This window comes from Halyomorpha halys, unplaced genomic scaffold, assembly GCF_000696795.3.
Source record: "Halyomorpha halys isolate HHAL.00 unplaced genomic scaffold, Hhal_1.1 Scaffold53.1, whole genome shotgun sequence".
Taxonomy (NCBI): domain Eukaryota; kingdom Metazoa; phylum Arthropoda; class Insecta; order Hemiptera; family Pentatomidae; genus Halyomorpha; species Halyomorpha halys.
In genome coordinates, this window is record NW_027109243.1 from 1,477,427 (window position 1) to 1,497,860 (window position 20,434).

Genomic DNA, 20,434 nt, shown 5'->3' on the forward strand with positions numbered 1-20,434 from the left:
TATATATATATCCCTACATAGCCTAGCATTAGAGTACGTGTCAATAGCTCAGTAGCAATTGTTATGTAAACATTCTTGTTTGTATTATACCAATAAAGTTATTTTAAGTGTTTCGTGAGTGATAGTTCATATTTGACGATAAAAGTTTATGATGCCTAAAAATCGCCTGAGTTCTTGTACTGTAACTGGCTTTTTAAATTCCATTATAGTCTTGACACGCTCTGGGTCTGATCTGATACCTTCACCACTTATTAGATTTCCATGAAAATAACTTCTGATGCACCAAATACGGATTCACTTAAAATCGATACGAAGTCCGAAAGAATTCAGTCTTTCGAAGACTACTCTCAAGTGTTCCACGTGCTCATCAGGAGTTCTAGATGCAATTAATATATCGTCAAGATAAACAAAACAATAAAGGCAATCCAAACAATATCTCATGCATGAAGCGCTGGAAAGTACAAGGTGCGTTTCTTAAGGACTTGTCCACTGTGATTTTGATCGCAGTCACTAATTGTTTTTCTTCACTTTCTTTCAATATTTTTAGTAATCTATTTTTGGCTAATGTATATTTATTAGGGTCTTCAGATGAAGCAATATCCCATATATTTTCTACCACTTTACGATCTAATTGGAATACTAAGTAATCAATTTAGTGTTTTCAACGGTTACACCGAACAGTTGAAACTGAGGTTCTACTTAGTAAAACCATATTTATTGCTTATCCGTCCAAAAAGCTGGTATTTTTACACTAACACGATCTACAAAATGTGTGGTTGTAGGATTACTATTCGAAGGTCCAGGAATATTTTGAGCTGGCGTCTCCGAAAGACTACCTTTGATTTTTCTTCATTATTAACCATTTTAATTGATATTTAAAATAAAGACTTACGTAACATGATGATAAACAAACGTTCCACAAACACACGCGTGACGTGTTCAACACAAACCCAGTGTGGTCATCGGGGTCACCAATGTAGGTTTGTTGGTAGTTTGAGTATACATAACAAATCTGTACAATCTTGATGAACATAATAATAATGATGAACATAATATACTGGCGATACACAATAATAATTTACATGACTTTGACCGTTCTCTTCGATAACCATACTGGGCAGGTTTTTCCGCACTCAGTGTTGCCAGCCCCCTACAGATCTTTCATGACATCCGAAATTATTTACAAAAGGTTTGGTCTTTTATTTTTATTATATGTTTCTGGGACATCAATCTAACCATAACTCTACTAGATATAATGGTATAACTTTTTTACATAAGGTTTAGTTGTTTTTTAATCAAGTAACCGATATAAGAGTAATTAGTTTTCTTAAACGGCCGTCAGTTGAGATTTCTTCGATTCTATACCTCTTTCCTATTCAATACAACTAAGTAAAATATTTAAAAAATATACAATGCAAAAAATAAAACGTCCATATGTTGATAATAACCGAAACATTTGCAGGTGAAATTGTGGGTATTTTTTTTTTCGATGTTATGATGAACCAATGCATTTATTAAACAAAATTATCAAAATCCAGACTCAATAATATGGTGGTAAGCTGAATTGATAATTGTTGACATTTCTGATGTAATATTTAATATTCGGGTTTTACGTTACCACTGGTTTCAAACAGTTGTTACCTCGGTACAATACAAAGTTACAACCATTAGGGTGGTTATAAGCTCCCTCCACACTCCACTTATCAATTTTTTTTTTTGTTTTCTTTCCTTTAGGAAGTAACTTTGTATTTAATATGGGCTGTAGCAACAGCAGCTATAGGATCTGGCTTCCAGCACGGTTACAATATAGGTGTTTTGAACACTCCCGAAGAGGTATATATATTACTTTATCTATACCTTTTAGTCATTCTTATACTTAATATTTAATTAAATATTTTATTTCAGTGCTGTTTTATTTATTTTTGTTTAACTTTTTACTCAATCGTAGGTAATAAAAGACTGGATGGTATCAGATGGTGGATTCGAACCGAGAAATGACTCTGAAGAGCACAAAGAAGAGGACATCGTGTGGGTTTGGTCGATGATCGTCTCGACGTTCTGTATTGGAGGTATGATCGGCGGGGCACTCACCGGCTTCTTAGCCAATAAGTTAGGCAGGAGGTGGGCCCTCATATTGAACAACATCTTTGCTATCATCGCTGGATTATTCTTTGGTAAGGATCCTTTACATATCCTATGTATTCCTTCCTAACCTGTAGTCCATACAATAATGGCTCTGTTAATATTTTTTCCCTCCTCATTATTAAAAACAGGGATTTGACATGATCCAATTCCCCTTCTAAGCTTGTGGTTCCCACCCGGTGTTCCGCTTCGTTCCGTTCGCACATATAATTCAAGAATGTGTCCTTTCACGCCTACTCAACACTATTTTGAATCTTACCAGTTCAGATTTCTTTCAATTTTAGACATATTTTGTGTTAGTATCCTAGCCTTTTTCAGCTGACGGGAGTTGACTTCTAGGCACCGTACCGGTTGGTACCTGCTACGATCGTGTATCAATTTCATTCACTTTTACTATTACTTTCTATAACTTTTAGCCACCAACTTCCCCATGGTACCTCATTTCCCTTGCTTGGATTTGACTCTCGAGTTTGGTCGTAGGGTCCAATATTCACATAACATAGTCTTGGAATGGATCTACCTCCAGAATATACTAAAAATGTCTGTGCCTGAATAGCCATTTGAGTAATAAATTAAGATTAACTTTTGATTTCTCCATGTAACTTCTTTGGAGATGTGAAATTGCAAGAAGTCGACTTCAAACTAAAATCTATATAATTTTAATTTCTTACTTACCATTAGCTAAGTTCGGTTTTAAATTTGATTTCAGGGCTCTCCCGTTTTTGTTACAGGCTCAAGTAAAATGATTGGAACTTTCTACTTCCTATTTCTCGGAAGATTTTTCATTGGAGTAAACGCTGGACTGAACGCTGGCCTAGCTCCGTTGTATATTTGTGAAATTTCTCCGACTGCAATTAGAGGAGCCGTGAGTATGTTTATTATTATTCTTACATATGCAATTATCTCATCACATTTTAAGTTTGATTACCAATTAAAATGAAATTTTAAGTTTTAATCAGCCATTTTAACGATATAGAAGATAAGGCAACTGTCTAGAATGGTTTTCCCTTATCAACTTTTTTTATTCTCCCTCCCTCGCCATTTTTGGCGTACAGGGTTGGGCAACAATGGAGTAGTGAGCTAGAATTACGCATGACATTACCACCAATAATTGTCTTTCTTTTTATTTATTGGGGTTCAACCGTGGAGCAGTCCAGCGCTTTTAGGTGGGGCTGCACCTTATCCACTTGCATCCGCCCGAGTGCCTCCTCCAGCACGTAGCCTGGTCCAGCCCTCCTGGTCTAAGTCTGTGTCTGCTTCTTCACCTTCATCATCTTGTATTGGTGGCTCTCCGATCCCGGGTGGTCGAACCCATCCCATCATAACCTGGGTGGACCCACCTCGCTCTTAGTCTTGAGTGGGCGGTAAGGAAGAACCTCCTCAGAGTGGCGTCCTTCTGGTTCCCCAGCCACCATCCATTCCATTCATCAATGGAATCCTCCCACAGCATCTTCTTCCATAGGTTCGGGTCTGGTCAATCTTCTCTCTGAGTCCCTCCGATAGCGCTACCAACCTCTGCCTCTTTACTTCCTACTTGACGAAATCCTCCTTGAGGATGAGGTCCATGGGCATCACTCCGGCCAGCTCTGCACCACCTCTTGCGGTACCGTCCTGTAGGTCTTTGTAACCCTCAGCAGAGCCAATGTATGGTGGCCAGTCTCCTCTTTTGATCCTGCGTGAGGTTCCTGCTCCACGCAGAGGATGCGTACCTCAGTATACCTTCAGAATTCACGTCTTTGTAAATGGTCATCGTACCTGATTCTCCAGAACGCACCCCCTATCCTGCTCAATCCGTTGAGTGATAGGGTCACCCTATCTCTTAAGTACATCAGGTGAGGAGTGGCGTCAAATTGTCTTCTTATCCTTACTTCTAGGTAGGGATGGAATATCGAAAGAAAAACATCCATATCGATATCGGTTAGCAATATCGATATCGATATTATATCGGAACTAAAATATCGAAATATCGATATAGAAAATTTAACGAATTAAAGTAATATTATTTATAAAATGATAACATAGCATGACATAGTAAAACTTATTTTATGTCATACCTAATCAAAATACATAAGAAACTCCTAATAACGATGAAACAAAGCAACACCACGACAACCATATCATTAACATAACAAATATAAACTAAAATATAATTGTTTAAATTGTATAGAAAATTTAAAAATGAAATATTGATATTTTATTTTGATAATTACATATTTATTTCGATATTTTCTGTTGTAATCGATATGAAATACGAGCAACAATATTCCGATTATATTTATCAAATATCAATATTTTATTTTGATAATTACATATTTATTTCGGTGTATTGTAATATAGTAGTATCGATATAGAATATTAGCAACAATATTCCGATATTGTTTTATCGAAATATCGATATTTTGTTGAAAATGACTAAAATATCATATAGAGATTTTAAAATAGGAATATCGATATTTTATTTTGATAATTACATATTTATTACGATATTTTCTACTTGTTAAAGCCACCTAAAATCGAGTATGTCTTTTTGTTGGAAAGCTTTAAAATGAACAAACGGAAAACTGGTTCGGATTAAAACATTTATTTGGTCAATTTAAACATTTTAAAAACTAAAACTAAAATAAACAAAAGATGACTAATGATGAATACAAGTAGAAATAAAAAAGCCTCTCAGATGAAAATAAAATAGTTATATAAATTATGAAGATGACAATAAAATAATTTACAAATAAACAAATAAATATATATAAAACAAATACTAGTCGACGCCTTGCGTCCACTCCGATAGGTCCGAGGAAGAGTTCTGCCGAGATGTTTAGGTCGCAACTCTTGTAGCTAAATACACCGCTGTAATGGTCCAAAGTTGGTGTAGTGGCGCATACACACGTTCGTGGCCACTAACTATCCGGAACTCATATTAAAGTCGAAAAACGGAAAATGTCTGGTTTGAACTGTACTGACGGTTAACTCACTAAAAATTATTCTTACTCATTAAAAATTTTCCAAACTAATTAATTATAAGGGCAGACAGGGCTGCTTAGGCGCTACCATGGCCACTAATTAGCCGGAACTGCTATAAAAAAACTAAGATGGTCGGTCCGTTGCTAGGTGACGCCTTAGCAACAATTATCAGCCCCTAGCGACCTTCTCTATTACTCAATATAACACACAAATATAATTACATTTTTCTTTTCAAATAACTAAATACAATTAAATTAATATGAATAAAAATAAATGTTATTAAATTAAACACTAAGACTAACTAAATTTTATTTACAAGGTAATTATATATTATGGCGTTAACACTACTGTTATAATCTATATGGAATATGAGCAACAATATTCCAATATTATTTTATTGAAATAACAATATTTTGTTTAAAAAGACTTGAAAATTGTATAGAAAATTTAAAAATGGAATATCGATATTAATAACAATGTAATATATCGAAAGGAACATGAATTTATCAATTTAAAGTATCAAAAAACTATTTTTAGTTTTTTTATAAAAACATTTTTTAAACCAAATATCGATATTTCAATGAAAAATAAAGAAATATCATTTCTAATCTTTCATATCGATATTAATAACAATGTAAAATAGCAATATCTCCATAAAAATAAATATCGAAATATTGTTTTTAATCTTCGATATCGATATTAATAAGAATATAATATATCAAAAGGAACATGAATTTATCAATTTAAAATATCGAAACACTATTTTTAAGCTTTTTATAAAGTGTTCTTAATCTTTTTAAACCAAATATCGATATTTCGATGAAAAAATATCGAATATCGTTTCTAATCTTTGATATTGATATTATCAACAATGTTAGAAATCGAAATAAATATGACAGGAACATGAAATTATCAAAATAAAATATTGAAATACCTTATTTTAGCTTTTCATAAAATATCGATATTTCTATCAAATAAAATATCGAAATATCGTTTTTAATCTTCGATATCGGTATTATAAACAATGTTAAATATCGAAATAATTTTGAAATTATCAAAATAAAATATTGAAATACCTTATTCTAGCTTTTCATAAAACTTTATAGTTTTCCTTCATAAAATATCGATATTCCTATAAAATAAAATATCGAAATATCGTTTTTAATCTTCGGTATCGATATTAATAACAATCTAAAATATCGAAAGGAATATGAGTTTATCAATTTAAAATATCGAAAAACTATTTTAAATTTTTTATAAAAATTTTTTAATCTTTTTTTAAACCAAATATCGAAATTTCGATGAAAAAATAACGAAATATTTTTCTAATCTTCCATATCGATATTACTAACAATGTTGAATATCGAAAGGAATATGAATTCATCAATTTAAAACATTGAAAAAACTATTTTTTTGCTTTTTATAAAATTTTCTCAATCTTTTTAAACTGAATATCGATATTACTTTTTCTCTCCATGTAGCTTTTGACACGTCCTTGAATTACTTCCCCCCTCTGGACGAGTCTTTCAATTTCTGGGTTGGGCTTAAGAGGGGACTCTTCCTCCTCCCTCTTTCTCTTTTTTCCTTTGGGGCTCATTTTCCCTTCTCGACTATGAGGTCTTGTATCTTTGTCGGCTTCACTGCCACTCCCTGAAAACAGCCTGACTTTTCCAGCCACCATTTTTCTTTCATTAGTCTCACATTTTTCCAGTAATTGTTGTAGAATTACAACAGGTCTCGTGCCATTACAATACTGTGGACGTATGACGACGACGCCGGGGAACCCGCTTTCTCGTTCCTTTCCGACGCCGGTACTGGGGTGTGTGCCCCTGCACCGTAGTTTGATTATTAATATTTCCCTCCATTTTTAATTTGGAAAATAGCATTTTATACCTACTGCCAGGTATAACACAGCCGCCTCTAACCTGAGGAACAAACGCTGACCTGTACGCCGCCTATTCTAGGAACCGTCGCGCCTGGATTTGATTCTAGTTTTGGTCCACCCCGGGTATTTTATTTCCCCGGTTCCCGCCATATCTGCTGAGGATCCCCCCCCCCCGATGGGAGACTAGCTACTCCACACGGGAACTAACAACCTACTATAGCTTTCCCTTGCCAACTATCACTATGGCTTCCACATGACAACTACACACTAGGGTTTATCCTAGCCAACTACCTACTATGGCTCACCCTTCCCAACTGCTCGCTACGGGTTCCCCTTACAAATACCCATTTTACTTTTCCTTGTCATATACTACTCACTCATTTACCTTTGCCTACTACCCATCATGGTTTACCCTTGCCAACTACCTACCATAGCTTACTCTTGCCAAGTACCCACCATGGGTTACTCTTGCCAAGTACCCACCATGGGTTACCCTTGCCAACTACTACTCATGATGGCTTACACTTGCCAACTACGACACATGATGATTTACCCTTTCTAACTACTCGCTGTAGCTTCCCCTTACCAACTACCCACAATGGCTTACCTTAGCCAACTACCTGCTATGGCTCACCCTTGCCAACTGTTCGCTACGGCTTCCCTTTACAAATACCTATTTTATTTTTCCCTGCTGACTACTACTCACCATGGTTTACCTTTGCCGACTACCTACCATAGCTTTCTCTTACCAAGTACCCGCCATGGGTTACCCTTGCCAACTACTACTCATGATGGCTTCCCCTTACTAACTACCCATTGCTTACCCTAGCCAATCACCCACTTGTCGGATTTAAGTAATCCGAATTTTTCGGTTATTTTTTGAATGTATATAAAGTCGGGGTCGGGGATCTCATTTTCTAATGGCCCCCTCTTACCACGGACGCCGGAAGACCCCGAAGACGCTGCGACTGCAATGCCGCCTCAACCTAAGAACCATGCAGTATAGGACCTGGCCTGCTCCTACCATCACGCCAGAGTCCAGAACACGCTGGCCAGCCACTGAAGAGGAAAGACGTCTTTAAGACACCAGGCGAGGATACATGGTTTTCTCTATTCCACTAACTGCTGAACCTGCAACGGAAAGCGGCTAGAAGACGTCACTGCGGTGGCGAAGACGTCACACAGCAGATAAGCCATATTATATAAGCCATGAGACCACCCACGTTCTGTTATTATCTTTTATAGTCAATATTATTAATCAATTAACGCACTAACACGATTTGCCCCTTCAGAGATTAACACTTTAATTTGAAAGGAAAATATATGCATGCTAATGAGAAGAAAGTCTCACAAATTTTCAGCCCCCTTTTCCACACTATAATTTTAATTTATTATAATCGTAATATACACTCGGGATACCTGAAGTATAGCACGAGCAGGTCCCGATGTAAACACCACTATAGCTCACCCTTGTCTAATACCCACTTTTGCTTACCCTTGCCAACTATTCGCTGTGGCTTCCCTTGGTAACTACCACCTTTTATTCCATGTCAGTCAGTCTGAATTGTTTCAACATATTACTAATATTGAAGTGAGGGTTGTTATATGAAAACTATTCATATTTTATGTAGTTTATATAAGCCAATATCATAGATAATCAAATTGTTTAAAAAAATAAGAAAACAATCACCTAAATCGAACCAGTATTAACGATTATACAGCACAGTTCCCATTTATGTCACGATAGTTACTGTCATATACCTTCATTTATAACTTACGAGCACTTGGATTGAAAGGCTTGAAGAAAAAGGAAAAGAGGTAACAGAATTAAACTGCACGCTTACTAGATAGATACTGGTTTATTATCTCTGTGATGCTATAGACAGAGCGTCCTCTAACCAGTAACTCTCCTTCCATGAAGAAAATATCTGCGTATTTGTCCTTTATTTCCTGTCTCCAATTCCTCCTCCCTTCTTGGATCGGACGTATCCGTTTGGTTTCCCCCATTTGAAGTTCGCGACACCGATACCTCCTCTTCCCCAACCGAATCCTCCACAGGGCATTGTTATTCCTAATCCCCGCACTTTCCTTCCCTAATAGATCGCAACCTATAATAGATATCTCCACGATATGAACCCTCAATACCCCTTCTTCGATTCCCCATTCCCGTAAATCAATGTCCGCCTCCCCTTCTACTCTACAGGGCCCACCCAGGGTGAAATTTATTTCCATCGGTTCCCCTGGTCCCGTCTCTGCTCTTCTGTAGATATAAGGGCACTGTCGAGCTATGTGGCCTTCATTGCCGCACTCAAAGCACCTAGCGCGGGGCATTGGGCCACCAGGTGTCCTATTTTTCCGCACCCATGGCACTTCCTGTCTTCTTTCCCTCCTCCGTTGCGTATTCTGCCCTGTGGTATTATGCATATTCTGGCCGCCTTTCTCTACCCGTGCCTCTGTCTTTACCACTATCTCTGGGTTCTCTTCTCTTCCATGGTGTTGATGGATTCCTTGTGCGGTGGTACGGTACTCTGTTCCATCCTCCATCATCGACATCCATCCTTGCATCCTCCTCTCTAGCGCTCGCGTCGATCATATCTTGAGCACATTCCACGAAAGTGCGGTCCCGTGGTAAACCTTCCCTTTTATTCGTATCCTTAGCTAGTTGCACCTTCATTATGGAGTCAATAAAATTCATCTTCCAACTGACAACATCCGCCCCAAGAGTCTCTCTCATCTTTTCTGTGATGAGATTAAACTGTACTAACAGCGTGGCTGCGCACTGTCCGTTAGACTGCCCGTGCTTTCTCCTCTCCCGCAGCATGTAGAAAATGTCTTCCTATGGGGACCATCTGCCTCCTCCATAGGCTTTCTCTAATCTTTCCTTCACTACTGGCCATGCTTTTTCCTCGTCTGCCTGAATATGGTTCAAAACACTTTGCTTGATCCGGCATATGAGTGCTGCCTTGAGGGAAATCGCGCCATTTTTGTCCAGCAACTCCTCTGAGATCTTGGCTGCCAACCTCTCCAACACTTGATCCATCGTTGTACAAGCTTCATGATGCCCTCATAAAAGAAGGGTTGAGCTACGAGCAAGGAATGTACCGCTTCTTTCATTGCTTCGTCCGAGGTAAATCAAAGGCCTCTTTGCGTGGACCAAACAAGAGATAGTCAGAAGGGGCAAGATCGGGTCTATATGGAGGATGAACTAATACTTCAAAATTGAGTTTCTGGAGTGTTTCAGCAGTGTGGGCAGCAGTATGCGGATTTCGTCGCGCAACAAAACAACACCTTTTGACAGCAGTCCTCGGCGTTTGCTTCGAATTGCAGACTTGGCAGTAAGCATCTCACTGTAACGTACACTGTTTATTGTCATTGTTGTCACTATCACTGTTTATTGTTGTGTCCCATTCCTCATAATGTTCCAGTACTGGACCTTGTGAGTCTCAGAAAACCGTATGTATCAGTTTTCCTGCGGACGGTTAGGTCTTGAACGTTTTCTTGCACAGCGAATTTGGATGTTTCCATTCCCAACTCTGCCGTTTACGTTATGATGGATCCATGTTTCGCCATCAGTAATAATCCTGTACAAGAAGTTGTGCCGTTGAGGGAAAACACTATCCCAGTACTGTATCGAAAGTCTTCGATGAATTTCGGCCCCTGATACGCCTTCCGACCACAAAAAAATAGATCACTGAACGTTGCTCTTCTTTGGGGCAAATAGAAAGCGGAGCAGCCATGATTAACAGCACGACAGCGATAACGAAACTAACCTAGCAGCATGAAACTTGCATAGATATAACAACAAATAAACAAAACATACGTCATCAACGCAAAACGACAGTGCTACAAACATAAACAAAAATATAACTAAATTGCGGATAAATATTTAGTTACCCTCGTATATATAATGAAAAATTGTAATACTAATAAGTTAATGAATATATTTCTGTTGAACAGACCGGTTCCATGTACCAGCTGAGTATTACCATCACAATATTTATCGCCAACATGCTCGGCCATCAACAAGTGTTGGGAACAGAGAGCGGCTGGCCCATACTGGTGGCGCTCGTGATAGTGGTTGCCGTGTATCAGATAATCGGCATGATCTTCTGCCCGGAGACACCTAAGTATCTGGTGGAAAAGGGACGTAACGATGAGGCCAAGAAAGGTAAATTGACGTATTTTTCCAACTCCATTTCTAAACTCACTAGGAGCTTCAAGTGGTTTTGTGACTAGGAACTACTGTGGAACCTAAAAAATCTACAGTGGAATATAAAAAAAATCTCCCCACCAGTTTACGAACAGTCCTCGTAAACTTATATAACACAGTTATATTACTTATACAATAATATAACCATATATTATAGTATATATAAACAGTTATAAAAACTATTTACTATAATCTATAGACAACTAACAGTAGACAAACAGTCTTCATAAACTTATCTTGCACAATAGAAATGACCTAAAAAAAAAAAAATCAATAAAGCAAATATTTACAATGAATATAAGGGACGTGATGGCCGTGCGGGTTGAGGCGCAGGTGCGTTCGGTTCGGAGCGTTGTGGGTTCGATTCCCACCTGGGGCAGTTAAACATTAATTTTTCGGCGATCCCAAACAAACATCCTTAAATAATTATTTGAAATTACGATGTTTATGTTTAAGAAGTATGACACAGAGATAGAGATAACAAAATTTTTTTTTTTTTTTTTTTTTAAATAATTTATTTATTGTAATTTACAACTTTATACATATATATACATCAATTAAATTTCTTGTAAGTGCTATAATGACATGATACAAATATGTGGAGAATCGACCCACTGATAGAAATCCAAAAATATTTCTAGAGGCCATCTTCTTTTCAGACGCCTAGGAGGATTATTGGGTAATGAAGGAGTTTTTTCTTTTTAAATTAAAAAAAAAACTTTCAACCTATGCACTGCTCCCGGGTTTCGGACCCACATACGTGTTGGCGTAGAAAAACTAATAAAAAAGGAAAAGGATGTCGGAAGAATACTATCTCAATGCCTAATACAGATAGATGGTTATGATTTGTGCTTTATTTATTTATTATTATTTATATTATATTCTTATTATTATATCATATTCTTTATTTATCTATTATTCTTATTCTTTCTTGGTATTTATTTGTTCTCATGTTACTTACTTAATTTTCCGTCTTTTATTGTGTACAATTTTTATTTCTCTCATATCTCCTGTTCATTTTAAATATAATAGTTTATGTTATTTGTTATTTTTATATATATTTTTATATAATTTTCTTTTCACTTATATTTACATAATTTCTAACCCTACCTTAGATTACTTTTTTGTATTTTATTATCCTATATTGCCAAAATATTTTTATGTTGTTATGTATTTCTTTTTTTAGCCCTGATGTACTAGATGTTAGATCCAGACCAGAAAATTCACAGGAATTTCTAGTCTTGACTATTTGACTCGATTATTTTTGTAAAAAAAAAAAATAAATAATAATAAAATACGAACTGTGAATCCTGAATAATAAACTGAATCTGTTAGTTATAGAATTAATTCTAAATAAGATTTTCTCTTACAAAATTATTATTTAATGCTTTTTCATTATATTTCAGTGACTGAAAAGTTAGGAGGAAAGGACAGTGATGTACAGTTCGCTGAGACCGTCAAGGATGTCGAGGATGCGAAGGGTCTACCAACAGTGACCGTAAAAGAAATGATTCAACAGAAGAAATTGAGAAAACCTCTCATCATTATTTGTTTTCTAATGTTCGCACAGCAGCTGTCAGGAATAAACGCTGTAAGCAAAAACAATCTCCGTTGGTAAAATATTGAATCATTATTTCATTCAAATATTTAGTGCTTGGAAGGAATTTACTTATGATAAATGGAGTAATTTATGGCTTTTCATAACAGAGGAAACATGGATTAGATAGCCTCAGTCTCTGTTTTCATGAATTTTAATATTTTCATAATTACGTTTTTGGTTTGAAAGTGGATGGTTTTCCTACTGCCCAGTTTACTTGACATGGTATACTTATAATCTTGTGGTATTAGTGAAAAATATTTTTGAAAAAATTGATAAGAGGAATTTCTACTTGTAAAGTTGCAGAAGTAGGTCGAGCAGAGAATAGAAAAGGTTGGCAAAGGTTGCCCAGTCAACAGTGGGGAGAGGAGAGTGGGAGGTTGGCAGGGGAATGTCACTGCGCATCTCTCCCCTCCCTTTACCCACAGGCAAACTCATCTTGGATGTATTATACCTCCGAGCTATCGATGTAAAGTCTGGTCAAGTAATAATGGCGTTCCGCCTTTTTAGAGGACCTAAAATAAACATTTTACCCAATGTTAAGTTTCTTTTTATCAGTTTGTCCTTCCATTTTTTTTAATCATTTATTTATTGTTATTTACAACTGTATAACATATATACAACAAGTAAATTTGCTGTAGGTGAGATAGTGACATGATACAAACATATGAAGAATCTACCCATTGATAGAACTCCAATAACATTTCTTGAGGAGAAGATCCCGAGGCCATCTTCTTTTCAGACGCCTAGGAGGATTATTAGGTAATGAAGGAGAAGCCAGGTTAGAAGCAAGTGGATTTAAGTGATTGGGAAGTTTTCCATGGAAGGAATGGTATCTGGTTTTGGCCAAATCCGCAACATATGGGACATTGAGGTCATGATGGATGACTTAATTTGTGACAAAGTAAGGAGCGTTAAGGATTTTACGAAGGATTTTGGACTGTAAGGGTAGGATTCAGGAGGAATTTGATGGTTTAGTGGAGCCCCCGTATGTCCAGATAGGCCCAGCTGACATTTAACAAGTATGTTCGGAGTCGGAGCCGGATAGTTTTGTAAATCTTTCACTTATTAAGAATGGATATAGGTAGAAGTTGACCTGGATGAGAACTCCATTAAAACAACCAAGATAATTAAAAAAATTATCCTAGCCAGGATATATCTAGAATAAGGGTAGATATTTAACTGATTCGTGCATTATGTTGAAAACGATATAATTGAGAGCAATAAACGTAGGACGTATGTCACGAGTGATACTTGATATCAACGTCGAAATATTTAAAACCCAAATGATCCACCGACACTGTCGTATTTTTGACACCACTTATATATTTAAATCCCTTTTATCACCGTTGTGGAGAAAATTCAACGAAATTGGAATTTGTTACCGCTTATGAAATCTTCTTCCTTTTGTCAAAATTCGTTGCTCACTAGAACCGGAAAAGATCTACACAACAGAATTTCTAAATCGATACTTTAATGTACAATAGTTCAAAGTCCAATTGGTTTAACTTTTTATCTAATTTCCTTGTGAAGTTTTACTTGCAGTCTGTGTTGTTCAAAAAAGGTTGCTCTTAAGGTTAAAGACACTTGAAAAGCCAACAATATCTGTACAGTTTAATAAATACTATCAAAACATGTATTTGAAATTTTGTTTATGAGTTTAAAAAAACTAGGATTTGGAATTATTGTGCATGAAGAAGTCGATATTGAGATGTTTTTAAAAATGTGTGCTTCAATACAGTACAATTTTGTATTTCGCAAGAACTATACCAAACGAAGATTTTTACTGACGTATTAAAAAAAATCTGTTTTCAGGTAATGTTTTATTCGACAGCAATATTTGTGATGAGCAAAAGTTCTTTGGAGACGTCTCAACTGAACTCGGTCGGCGTGATGGCCCTCAACGTGCTGACAACCGTTCTGTCGGTTTACCTTGTCGAGAGATTTGGTAGGAAGTTGTTGTTGTTGTTGGCCTTCGGAGGGATGATCATCACTACTGCGATCCTCTGTGGCTCTCTCTATTATGTCGTGAGTACTCAGAAACAGAATTGTGATGAATGTTTAATTTTTACTCCATTAAAATGTAATATACCAAAAGGTTCAGGAGCTAGAAGGTACTTTCTTGATTATAGATAGATAAAGGAGGTGTTAAAAAAGAAGTGTAACTTAAGGGAGAAATTACAATTTTCACTAATTTGGAAATAATATTTAATCTCGGTAACCCCAACTAATCCCTGCAGGGGGTGTTCGGATTACAGAAATCGTATTAGGATCCAGCATCGTGGCTTTAGTCAAAAGAGCAAGAATAAGATGGTTAGGACACGTTTAGAGGATGCCCGATGAAACGATACCCAAAAAGATGGATTGTGGCAAAGTGGATGTAAAACGGAATAGAGGAATAGAATGTATCGGGTGAGTGGAAATCTATTGGTCCTTTTTGCCAACCCCAAGGCAGACCAATGGAATTGTATGAAGTGCGCCTTCGACTCTAGGCCAGGTGCTCCTTAACTTTTGATAGGCTGGTTGGGTTGGTAGTGAACTGTATATAATTAATTGTAATGATAAATGAAACATAATTAACTGAAAAGAAAAATCTATTGCATAAGTTACAGGTGGTGTCGGGGTGGCCAACATAGAACATTTATAATTAGGTATGTTAATTAATTTTGATTAATTGGTCTATGGATTTAATGATGCTGATGATGATTGTGTGAATTATATGGATAGGTGTAGACTTACTCCCTACTTCGGTTTTCCTCTCCGTATTCCTTGGTTTTTCTTTCTTACGTTGGTGAGAGGCACTCCAGAATGTAGAGTGAGTAGAAACTCATTCATGGTCAATTTTCACTGAATAAGAGTGAAGAAAAAATTACTGCTTGTAGAAAAAGAAGATGGCTCTCTCATGCACAAGTTTTCTTCTTCTCCACACAGTGGGGGTTAGAGGAGGTAAGCTTTTTATGTTGGCCACATGGGGCCGCTAGTAGTGCCTACATTACGGGACCCCCCAATCCAGACTTTCAGTTCCTCAAACAGGAATGATTCTTTTAATGACTATTATTCATCTATGTCGAAATTTTTTCACTTTTAAATTTAACAGATACAATCAATCTATGGACAAAGCCTCATATTCTAGGAGTCAATCAGAGCCTAGAATGGTAAATCTTAGTGATGTGTTGCGGTCACAATCTGCTCTCTAATGTAGGGTAGTTTTCGGGGGCTTGTATACATAAGTGGTAGGTTTCATCACCAACTGCTACACAAATCTTAAGATGACTTTTAAGTCTCCAATGACCTGTAAGAATTCCTATTAGTATTCGAAGTTTATTTCTATTTAGATCTAGCAGCCACTTAGTTCTAGAAGTAGAGAGTTTAGTTATTAGTTTTGTAACAGTGAGCAAGCACGTAGTTCCGCGGTAACCCGACAGGGGCCAGCACTACAAGCGTCTAAGCAACTGTATAATTGTATATAAGTTTATTATTATAGAAATACGATCTCTTGTATAAAATGTATATATGTTAATATGTAATATGTAAGAATGTTAATTATAAAATAAAAAGAGATTGAGCAATAAGATTCTACGGAACGATCTCAAGTAGAGTTAAAAGAGTGAATTCTTAGTGATAACCGATCACATGAGGCCTTCAATTGTCACCGGGATTGATCCATCAGATCAAGCCTTCTCCGGGTCTAGTCATAGCACTTGTGGCTTACACTCTACTTGAGATAGAGAAGTTTATTGCTAATCTATTCTCTCAAGAGTTGGTTTTTATTATGCTCATCTTAGACTATGGCCTATCTCCTCTCACTTACTCCATTAATCTTGGTCCGTCCGCTTCATCTCGGCAACTAAGATTGTAACCTACTTCCTAACGGTTACACTGGTCCGTCCGCTTCATCTCGGCAACCAGTGTAATTTCCCGTCTCTCCCCGGCTCTAGTCCGTCCGCTGCATCTCGGCAACTAGAGCTGCACCTAGCCTTATCAGCTTACTGGTCCGCCCGCTTCATCTCGGCAACTAGTAAGCTGGCTCCTATCATGACAGTTCTAGTCCGTCCGCTTCATCTCGGCAACTAGAACTGTTACTCTGCCTCAGACTCTCTCACCTAGACCTCCTCTACCTAGTCAGTGTCCAGGGCTCATCCCCTGGCACGGCTTTCCTTTCAAAGCTATTAATGAATACGCCTTGTCGTGGGCCTTCTGTAAAGAAATATCAGGCTGGAGAAATCGCCTAAGACCAGACAACCCCGACAGTTTCATAGAGGGTGACAGGTTATTTGGAACATGAAGTTGAAATTAAGACGACAGCCGTAATACTCTACTGATTCACGATTTGGAAGTTTGAAGCGCCTAGTAAAAGTTTAAGTAGTCAGAAACGATGAACAGTTCCATGTTGTTTCAGTCCATTATGACGATTCCAAACAAATCGTTTGTCGGGATGATGTACGTGTGTAGTTAGAGAATTTGTTCAATGGGGATAAACGAAATATTATCAAAGCTTAGGACAGAAAGTCGTAGGTTTATCAATGTGTAAATAGTAGCATTACTTTCTTTTTTAGATCAAAAATAATATTTAAGATAACTACCTTTTGTCTGTTTTCAGGAAGAAAAAGAGGCTGCCAGGTATGTGGCTATAATAATGGTTTATGCTTACGTTTTCTTTTTCGCCGTCGGTGCTGGATCGATCCCCTGGTTGTTGGGGCCTGAACTGTTCAACACGGCATCTCGGCCGCTCGCTTGCAGTATCGCAGTACCCACTAACTGGATTTTTAACTTTATCGTTGGCATAGGGTTCAGGCCGTTACAGGTATGATAATGATGTTAGTAGTAGTTCACATTTCGGCAAAAGTTAGCTATAACTAACAACTAAAAACTAAAGCTAAAGTGGCTGTAGTTGCATAGGAAACTAAAAACTAACCGGTTAGTTGTTTGCTCATGGATAACTCTTGAAACTAAATTAGCTATTTTTTGTAATCAGCTAAACTAACATTTAGTTAGTTTCAACTAAAAAATAATATAATAAAAAAGTCCAAGCACAGGTTTCCTTTTAACTTTTCTTATTTCTGGCATATGGCCATCTTCTCCGGTCACTGAAATAATTTCAGAGGTGCTGGGAATGAAAAAAAATCGATTTTATGATCGCATGTTTGCGTATCGATTTATTTTAACTTTTCTGATTTCTTCATATTGGGGTCCCTTTATATGTTTTCAGAGGTACTGAAAATGAAAATGAAATCTACTTTGAGATCGTGAGCTTCCGAATAGATTTATTTCAACTTTTCTGATTTAAAACATATTGGGATACCTTTATAAGTTTTCAGAGATCCTGAAAATGAAAATAAAATCGATTTTATGATAGCGCAATTGCGTATCGATTTATTTTAACTTTTCTGATTTCTTCATATTGGGGTACCTTTATATGTTTTCAGAGTTACTGAAAATGAAAATGAAATCGACTTTCAGATCGTGCGCATCCGAATCGATTTATTTTTACATTTTTTTATTTTTAACATATTTGGATTCCTAATACGTTTTCAGAGATCCTGAAAATGAAAATAAAATCGATTTTATGATAGCGCGACTGCGTATCTATTTATAATTTACAGATTTCTAACATATTGAGGTCCTTATAAATGTATTCGCATGTGCTGAAAATGAAAATAAAACTTTTTTTGTGATCACAGGCTTGTGAATAGATTTATTTCAACTTTTCGGATTTCGGTACCTTTACATGTTTCCAGAGATCCTGAAAATGAAAATAAAATCAACTTTCATATCATGCGCTTCCGGATCCATTTATTTCAACTTTTCGGATTTCTAACATATTGGGGTCCCTATAAATTTTTTGAGACTTGTTGAAAATGAAAATTAAAATCTTTTTTTATGATCGCGCGCTTGTGAATGGATTTATTTCAAGTTTTCGGATTTCTCACATATTTGGGTCCCTATAAATGTTTTCGGATGTGCTGAAAATGAATTTTAAGTTCGCGATTTTCCGAATCGATGTATTTCAATTTTTCCAAGATTTTAAAAATCCGAAAAGTTAAAATAAATCGGTATGCAGTCCCGCTATCATAAAATCGATTTTATTTTTATTTTTTAGCGCCTCTGAAATCTTATAAAGGTATTCTAATATGTTAAGTTAACCACTAACAGGGGAAGAATTATTTATCATTTTTTTTCAACAGCCAAAGATAATATTAATTAGTTTTAGTTTCCATGCATCTGAAATAGTTTTTACTTGTTAATTTTAACTAACAACTAATTTAGTTGTAAGATATAGGTATAGCTAACAGTCAATAACTAAATAACTAATTCTGACAACTATTTAGCTATTAGTGTCTACCATAGTTAACTAAATATTAGCTGGTTAGTACCCAACTATGTAGTAATTGTTAGGTAAAAGAATTATTAAATTTTTTAAAATTTGATAAAAAATGTGGTGTAAAGTCCACAGAGATATAAAAAATGGGGTTGACAATTTATCTGGAATCATCAATTACAAACGGAGGGCCAGAAGACATTTATAATATTTATTGTGATGCAATAAATGCGTGTTAATGATAAAAAATAGAAATACAATAGAAAATATAATAAAATAAAAAGTAAAATATAAGTTTATGAATAGTGATAAGCACAAACTAGTGTGAAAGCTGCCAGAAAAATCTAGTCTATTTTGGTATATAAAGATGGAAATTAGGGATTTGGGTGCACAGGATAAACAGGTGAATGAAATTAATCAATGAACTAGGGATGCGACATCGATGTCGATGTTTTTGATATCGATGTTTTTAAGCTGATGTTTTTTTAATATCGATGTTTTACTTTCGATTTTTTACGTTTGTCCCAATCGTTAATTGTTTTGTTTTTTTTTTCAAAAATAACTAAATGAAAACAAAAAATTACGGTATGAACAATTTCCTGTCAACAATGTGGTGGGATAAAAAAGGACCTCCAACCATCACGCTAACGACGTAATAAAGATAAATTACGACTAGAAAAAACATCAATGTTTTAAAATATCTATGCTTAATATTAAAACATTACATACAAACCTTTACCTAAAATACATTGATGTTTTTGAACAATCATTTCAGTAACATAAGGTCTGTTCCAACGACTACGTATACTCCCGCCAGTCGGAAGTGGTTTTTACAAAAAAATAATGGAAATTGACAAAAAAAACATCGATGTTTAGAAATATCATTGTTCAATATTAAAATATCGTTGCTTACAATACATTACCCAAAATACATCGATGTTTTGGAACATCCATTTGAGTAACATAAGGTCTGTTCCAACGATCACGCATTCTACGGCCTGTCAGAAGTGGTTTTTGAAACTAAGAATCCTATATCGACTACAAAAAAAAATCGATGTTTTAAAATATCAAATCTCAAAATTAAAATATCGTTGCTTACAATACATCGATATTTTTGAACAACTATTTCAGGAATATAAGATCTGTTCCAACGATCACGCATTCTAGGCCAGTCGGAAGTGCTTTTTGTATGAAAGAATGGAACATCGACTACAAAAAACATCGATGTTTTAAAATATCGTGGCATACAATGAATTACCCAAAAAACATCGATGATTTAAATTATCGTTGCTTACAATACATTTTCCAAAAAACATCGAT

General features: G+C 36.0%; 1 protein-coding gene across 2 annotated transcripts in view; it reads left to right on the forward strand.

The window, feature by feature from the left end:
- The first annotated feature begins 1,422 nt into the window (after positions 1 to 1,422).
- Positions 1,423 to 20,434, forward strand: part of LOC106692031 (solute carrier family 2, facilitated glucose transporter member 3) — a 26,998-nt gene continuing 7,986 nt past the window's right edge. For both annotated transcript variants that reach the window (XM_014437945.2, XM_067047471.1), the window contains exons 1-8: positions 1,423 to 1,554; positions 1,735 to 1,833; positions 1,949 to 2,174; positions 2,874 to 3,007; positions 10,946 to 11,156; positions 12,605 to 12,789; positions 14,611 to 14,823; positions 17,396 to 17,599. In XM_014437945.2, the coding sequence (XP_014293431.1) occupies positions 1,549 to 1,554; positions 1,735 to 1,833; positions 1,949 to 2,174; positions 2,874 to 3,007; positions 10,946 to 11,156; positions 12,605 to 12,789; positions 14,611 to 14,823; positions 17,396 to 17,599 (1,278 nt within the window). In that variant the 5' untranslated portion in view covers positions 1,423 to 1,548. The remainder of the gene's footprint in view (positions 1,555 to 1,734; positions 1,834 to 1,948; positions 2,175 to 2,873; positions 3,008 to 10,945; positions 11,157 to 12,604; positions 12,790 to 14,610; positions 14,824 to 17,395; positions 17,600 to 20,434) is intronic.